The 8,156-nt window shown below is 45.6% G+C and overlaps 1 protein-coding gene across 1 annotated transcript in view; it reads left to right on the top strand.

The window, feature by feature from the left end:
• The first annotated feature begins 5,411 nt into the window (after window positions 1-5,411).
• The window catches only part of LOC105278532 (icarapin-like), a 32,414-nt gene continuing 29,669 nt past the window's right edge, over window positions 5,412-8,156 (top strand). The window contains exon 1 of the mRNA XM_011337682.3: window positions 5,412-5,669. Coding sequence (XP_011335984.1) covers window positions 5,603-5,669 — 67 coding nt within the window. The 5' untranslated portion in view covers window positions 5,412-5,602. The remainder of the gene's footprint in view (window positions 5,670-8,156) is intronic.

Raw genomic sequence — 8,156 nt, 5'->3', positions numbered from 1 at the left:
TCACGTTGCACTGGATCGATAAGTAATTTCTGGTTAAAATGATGTCGCTCTATCGCACAGCGTTCAAGTCACAATGACGCTTCGCGGAGCGCCTTGGATATTTTTATTATGCTTTTCCGCATTGTTTCACCAACTTTCTCCCTCGCTTTTATCTTTGCAAACAAATATTTCAGTCCGCGGGAAGAGTTTGTCTACTAGTTACGCGAAATTCGCGTAACCGTGCCCGGATTTAAATATTTCCGAAAATATCGTTAAACCGCGCGCTTTCATTCGCCGGTCTCTTCAATTAATACATTGTTTATGCAATTCGATATGCAAACTCACTTTTTTCCTCCAACCCGCCCCGCAGTCCGGCATGGGAGAGAGAGAGGTGCGACCGCAACAATGCCGTGAGTTTGTCCAGCGTGATAAACTTCCAAATTTACACAGGCGCGATGTGGAACCTAGGAAAAGAGATAACACGCTCGCCGGTACCTGACGCGGTAATATATACAATAAAATGTATTTCCGCAAACTGTCACGCGTTTGACAAACGCGGCGGCATCCGTAATGCATTCAATATCTGTGCACGTACACGAATACAGACAGTGCGGGGGAGGCTTGCTGTCGAGCATCGGTTTGAATCAGCGCGGAGTCACGACCACGTACTTTATTCGCGAATATCTTTTTTTTGCGACGAAAAACGACGTATCTGGACATATCTTGACATCCCGACGTCAACGTCGTAAATGCCGCCATAATTCGATAAGAAAGTCAAGTCGCCGTGCTTGTGGAGGACGACGATGCATCGTCGTCGGCAACAAGACGGACGACTAGAGCCTTCCTCGACGGTGCGTCATCATCGTCTGCAGCAGCGAGGAAGGAGCTATTGCACACGTATACACCTGCGTACATCTACGTACACGCATGGACGGACTGCGGGAGCGATTACGCGATATTTCTAGTGGCGATGACTCAACATCTGCGTCGCACGTCGATCTCGCCGGTACCAGTCTCGACATTTATTTGTCACTGATTCATACGAAGGAGGCCGAGTGGCTTCTTCTTTCTCCCCTCGGAGCTGGCGAGCTAACGCGACTTTAACGGAGCAAATAGCGACGAGATAGCGTTATGAGGCTAATATCGTTTAGATATCGTTTAGATACGACTTCTCGCGGAGACGCGAAGTCGGCACAGGTGTCGGCTGTCACCACAACGGAAGTGACTCTCGCCTCGAGATGCAGCTGACGGTTTCATTCTGGGTCTCGCGCAGAAAAGTACGTGCAGCAATTTTCGCGTCTCTGTGCCTCAGAGTGTATATGCATGTTTTGTAGAGCTACATGTTTCTTCGGGCCATGTTCGATTACGACGTCACGCGTCGATTATATCGCGTTCGTTTTTTCTAAGTTACGTAATGCCGCGTGCAACACCGCGGTCGGTTTCCAGAAGCGGACGACGAGTTCAAGTATTACTCGAGCGATTAACGAACTAATGCGTTTGTCAAATCGCGCAAAGAGGCGGATTGCGCAAAGACCCGAGAGAATCTCTCGATGCAAATCTCGCCGTTCTCTTCTGGCTTTTTCTCGAGTCATTACTAGAACCGTTATCATGCCGGATGTGCGAGATAATTTGCTATACAACTCCGCGACGAACGACACGGTTTTAAGTGTGCGGTGTAAAGAAGTAAGCGTCGTATCGCTAGATAATCACCTCATTCAGTGGAAAAATCTCTCGCATTCATAAATCTTACGCACGTTCTGAGAATTGTACAATAAAAAGATTGCAATCGCTTTATTTGAGCATCAAATAATGACTTGTTTTTTTTTAAACACAGTATTATTATGTTCGATCAATAGAATAACGCTCGAGACTTCGCAACCGCGAATATTATAATAAGTGTTGATATTTCTCAGTTTTTTGAGCGATATTAAATATCGACGTTCAAGCTTCTGCGACAATCAGATCTACATTATGCAAACGCACTAAAAATAGAATTTGCGCGGCGCACAAGATTAGTCAACATTCTCATCTGCATTTCATAATCGAAACCTGTAATCATCTCCTTGAACTAAAAACAAAAAAGAAACGTGGCACGTCGATATTTCCTGCGCCACATCGGGAGCATGAATTTCTTCCTTAATTGCCTGCTCGTAATGCTCGTCGCTTCTATATAGAAACATGTGGAACGTCATGACAAAATCCGGTGATTCATCAATCAGAATATTTCAGATTAGCGCACTGAAAAATACGTGAGTCAGTACTGGAAAGTAGCACGGCACGTAGAAAATATTAAACGGAAACCATATAAAAGTCTTTATCGCGCCACAAACACTTTATCCTTCATGGCTCTCTTCTTCCAAAATTATTTATCAAAATTGCCAGCGGCGAAATTTTAATGACCGCTTCCAAATAAACGCGCAACACGGCGCAGCTCTCTTACTCCATACTGCATCAGCGATATTAACGACGTTACATTATCGGAGAATACGTGATATGCAGCAAATGCGCTCTCGTACATCAAATTAGCCTGGATCGGAAAATTTGTTATCGTATCAGACTCGTTATTCCGCGCGACGCGTGTACTCGATAATTAAGACATCGCTGCGCGATGTCGCCGACGCAGCACAGAGAAACTGAGCTCGGCGACCGGAAGAAGAGCCGCTCTCGAAACGTGGAACTGAATGCGGGATTTAAATTACGTGCAGCACGCCGTCCCGTTAAATACATTCAACCGATTGCTCTCGGCCAAGGGAACTCCGCGAGGACGACGAGTGCAGTCGCCTTCGGCCGGTCGCGCAGCCATTATACCGGCTCTTCCGCGTCATAAATTATAGCGGGCGGGCGGACTCTCGGACCGGAAGGATCCGCAGGAAGCGGGCATGAAGCCCGAAAACAACAGCGTGATCCACATTGCAATCGACCCGTGAAATGCATTTTCGCGAGATTACCAGCGGCCTGTGAATGAACACGACGCGAATGCGGGCCGAGCGCGCCCGCGCGCGTGCAACCGATCCGCAAAATTCATCCCGAAATCCCTCGACTACACCGGACTACTGCGCAATTATTTTTAATCAAACTGTCCGGTCGTTCGCGAGCAGACGTGTCGATGCGGTCGCTGAACGCACGACTTAACGGCATTCGACCCACGTGGCCTGGTTTTCTCTCTTCTCTCTGTCTCTCTTCTCTCGCGTTCTGTCCTCTTCTCTTCCCTGTTGATAATCCATCGCACACTCGCGCGTTTGTAACTATCACATCGATAAACAGTAGCTGACGCGGTTGTGCCAGCAGGTCATTATGCTTCGATGACGTGGAGCATAGGGCTACGCCTAAAAAGCTTCTTAGATAAGTCCACGTAGATGACACTGAAACATATTGCCAAAGATAGTCGAATCTCGAGAGTTCCGTGTCAAATGGAAGAGGAGCGATTATCCCGAGTTGCGCTGATGGAGGGATCGCGCGTGGTTCCCTTGATACTCATCAGCATCGTTGCTGATGGATCCAACGGCAGATTGTCGACTGCCTGATTAACGGCAGAAATCTTGCAACGAGCTATATTCGAGTTCAGCATCGAGTATCAGAAAGGATATTCTGAATTACAACTCTGCCGCGCGGAAGCATCGATTTCGAGAAATCCGTTTAATGAGTGGCTGCCGCAGTTTCAGCTGCAAACGCAATTGCGGCTGTTAGACAGTATGCCGCATAGGTAGCGCATAGCGGCCGCCGCAAATAGATACCTAGCGATAATAGGTGCAAGGTTAAATTCATATGCGGTAGACGACGGCGGAACGGATGTCGCGCAATAACACATTTATCTATTACAATGAATCGGTTGTGTCCATTGTTGCTACGATTTTGCGCAGGGTTCGTATGAATCGCGTGCACGGATAATTCACGGAAGCGAGACGAGGAGCGCGTGCTTGTATCTTGTACCTCATTTGAGACAATGGAAGGAAAGAGAGAGAGAGAGAGAAGAAACAAAGAGTGAATTACGACGATTCCGACTGGATATTCCTAGAAAATGACACGGCTAAGACAAATTTGCAGGTGCCAATGCATTCGATCGCGAGGAATGATCGTAAATCACGGAAGATTACACCCACTGCGCTCGTGATTACGTCGCTTTTATCAATTTTTGCGCAGTAGCGAGGCATTACAGCCACTCCCGCAGCCGGATACGAAGCGGTATCCTGCACAGCTCGAGATTTAAATCTCCTCTCTATTAAGTATCCGCCTCCGCTGCGGATACTTAACTTTTTCCAACACCGGATCTCTTGGAACGTCTCGCGATCTTCTGAATACCGATCCTCAAGAGATCTCCCTGGCAACCTTTGTGTATTTTTACATTCCAAAATGAGGCAAGAAAATTGGAGGAAATAGTCTTTGCAGAGCCATCGAGTCAAGATACTGGAATTACACGGAAGCAATCACGCGAGGCGGTTCGTTACATCCTCGCGGTTATGAGAGCAGCGAGCGCTCAGGGTTAAGCATCTCGTCATGCAAGAGGCTTCGCCTGTTTCCCCGAAGTTTCCTGATGCCTCGTGTTTCAGAGAGGATTTCTTATGCGAAAACACACAGGCACGACTTGCGCCAGTGTGGTGTGCATGCATGTGCATGGTGTCGAACCGCGTGTACGCACGGACGCGTACTGCGAGACGCAACACGATAATTAACGTGTTTCGTTGCGCCAGTTCGCCCGCCATGGATGCAGGAGAACCGCAGTTTCTATGATAATAACAATAATAATACCCGCATGCAACGTGTACACGTATGTCATCTCCGTTTGTGCGGTGTGCGTATGATAAGGTGCCACCATGTGATTTTCTCCTCCTCTGTCTCTCCCTCTTTTTCCTTCTGACCTACTTTCGACACGATTTAAAAGTTAATGAATATCTCGTTCAAGTATCTACTTAATGTCTTTGTTTTTGACATTTTTCTCGGAACGTTCATGAATAATGCTTTCTCAGATGCGAGCTAAACAATCGACGATAATGCTCAAGACGATGCGATAATGTTTAAAACGTTTACTCCGAACATATTACTCACAGCATTTGCGTAATTATCGGTCTATGACGGAAGATAAGCGATGCATAATGACAGGTCATCACGAACAATACGATCAACGATGATACGCGGGCGCGGGGGTGATGTGACTTGATCTCGCCAAAATGGCGGAAGAACCGGAGAAGTGCTTATTAGCGTCGCGCGACATATTTACGTCGACGGAGTGAGAAAAAATTGCGAAGATACTTGATACCGGGAAAAGCGCAACATGACTCAAAGGCCGCGCGCCACCATCACGTGACCGGCGCCACGTGGTGCGCGCGTCATGTGATAAGTGTCACGTGAAGCGCGCGCCCACGCTGATTGGACCAACGGCGATCGGCGGGTTGCATATAGCCGCAGCGGCTAAACTCGCGGGGCACAAGACGCGCTGCTGTTTAACACGGACCGGTCCGGCGAGTAACCTTGATCCTTTCTCGAGTCGTCGTACGTGACAGCCGCGTTCGTGTTCGCTCCAAGTCCGGAGTACCGGGACCGGTTAGTGCCGTTCGGTGCATCGTCGAGGCAACAAGTGAAACAACGCGACACGCAGTTACTTCCGAGTTCCTGTGCGATACACAAAATGAAGAAGTTCGTATGTGCTCTCGTCCTCGTGACAAGCCTTGTCGCCTGCGCGCAAGCTCTTCCAGGTGAGCGATACTCTCCTTTTTGCATTCTTTTTCTTTCTGCTAGGCGCGGAAAAGAGAAAATTCCAGAAGAGTCTCATAGCGCGAAACACAGTTGATGAATACTTCAGGACAAGTTTATACATTTTTATTCGTGCATCGTCGGTGTTAATGCTTGACGTGTTCGAAATATGAGTTATATACGAATTTCTGATGTTAATTCTACATAAATAAATTTTTAGTTTTAGTATAAAATAGTATAGAATAATATAGAACTCTCATGTTGACATGATAATCTCTCGACTTGATTGCAGTTTTGATGGTTCTCTTCATGAAAATAGCTCTCTATTATTATACCTAACAAATGTCACGCAACCTAAAATATCATGTACCTGACAATCATCTGTTAATAAAGATAGACTCATGATGATTGAATTTAAATAGAGATAATTATTCCTGATTATTCTACAAAAGTGTGTAAAGGGACGCATAATTAAACATCATGTTCATCAATTTCATATTTCGCGGAATGTCACAATCACGATCGATTGCTTTCCGATTACTCTTAGTTTGAAATTATCGTTAAATTATTGTTCAAAGTCCTCTTATAGTGCTCTATCTATATACACAAGGCCGGAATATCGAAGCTGAATGATAGAATATTCCATCGCGTTATAATTAAATCTTCCAAAGACGAAATGCACCGCGGATGTTAAATCGATACGAGCCAGATTGTAATAAAAGCGCGCACTATTACCTTTAATGTCACATAATGAATTAACAGCGACTATTTTCTATCATAAAGCGCACCCTTTTAATGCATCGAATTAGCAAAAATCGTTTTAGCTTCCTATTATGGGACTGAAATTACGCACACACGCGTTGTTCATATCCATATTCTTTCCATTTTTTAACTAAATGAGTTAAGCAGATTTTCTGACATATGCTGTGTACTTCTAATATCTTCCTATATTATCGCTATTAAAATCAAATTTCAGTCTTCAGGAATTAATTCTAAAAAAATTATTTCTAAAATATTCAGGAATTAATTCTAAAATTCTAAAAAACAGAAATTTTATTCTTGCTTTTACGTGTGAATATTATTAATGAGCCTTCCCGAATTCGAATCATATTTCGATCCGTAAACCGAATGAGAAATGATAAAAATATATTTACCATGTATATATTTATTATTCCCGTGTTTTGATTTTTTCCCCACATCCGATCCACATGTCCGACGAAATCCCGACGTTTATTGCCGCTCCATTCGTCGCATCTGAATCGCATTCTCCGCGATTATTCGCATTCGGTTCACGACATTTATGCGTCATTATAAGGCGAGTCGGTGGCTGCGGATATCTCGATTGAATGTCAGGTCACGAAGAAATCGTGGAGGCAGATAGCACGCTCGAACTACTTAAGGCCGTTGTTTACTCGATTACAACTCGATATGAAATTCACTTCCAGCGTAGACTTTGCTAATTAGCATCGGCACCGTTTTTGCGAGACGGGAACGGCAGGAAGCTCGTTTAATTGGAGCCGCTCCGTCCCCAAGATAATTGTCCGAGCGAATTCCCGTCGAACTCCAATTTATTCCTCTTGATTTTAATGTAACTTTATCTCTCCCCGGGTCGACGTTCGCGTGTTTCAACCGATCGCGACCATGCAGAAATCCTTACAAAAATAACACGAGCTGACTTTTCCGGTAAATTGCGAATTCATCACTAATTTATATCGAGACTCGTCCCCGCTGGAATTAAAGAGTTCAATCAAGGCCTCACGTTCACTGCGTCAGACCGTATCGAGTAAAAGAATCGTAATTCAAGCAATGAAACACAATGACGATTTGATCATCATTGCGGCAAGCACTTTTGTGCCTACACCATACTTACCGCTACAAGGAGCAACTCCTTGTTGCTCTGCGCGTCTCTGCTTAAAAAAATTACAATTTTCGCGACACTGCGGCTTCACGTGTAAACGAGATTAGCGAGTTTGCATTCGAATAATTGTACATGCATAAATGCATGCCGCGGCCAACATTTGTCAAACAGTCCCGGAACTTTGCGCGCGTTCGTTTCGGAACGCCGAATGATACGAATATTTTAACCAGCCGCCGTTGTGTATCACGGTGTACGTCGTGGTAAATAACTTTACCCGTCAGACTGATACGCGGAGCTTCTGGACTGCTGTTGCAACTAGAGGCAAAGAGAAGTATCGAAGAGTCAGGAATGATAATTTCGAGACAACGAGAACGGAACGTTTTTCGTAATTGCGGAACCATTAGCGTTCCGTCCGGCCGCAACGCAAGACGAGATCGAGATCAGGATCGGGATCGTGCTTGATCGCGCGATCAAGCTTCTTTCGCGAAGCGTCACGCGTTCGTTATTATTACAGGAAAGAGAGAACACGACGTCTCCGGAACACGAGGTGTGCTTCTCGACGCGGGATGCTGCATCCGCCACTCTCGGTGCCGCGAAATTTCGCCGCCATTACAATGTCGGTCCTTCCTCT

The sequence above is a fragment of the Ooceraea biroi genome, chromosome 1, assembly GCF_003672135.1.
Source record: "Ooceraea biroi isolate clonal line C1 chromosome 1, Obir_v5.4, whole genome shotgun sequence".
In the NCBI taxonomy this organism is placed as follows: Eukaryota; Metazoa; Arthropoda; class Insecta; order Hymenoptera; family Formicidae; genus Ooceraea; species Ooceraea biroi.
The sequence above is the reverse complement of the archived record's forward strand: the minus strand, read 5'-3'. Positions and strand labels throughout refer to the sequence as shown.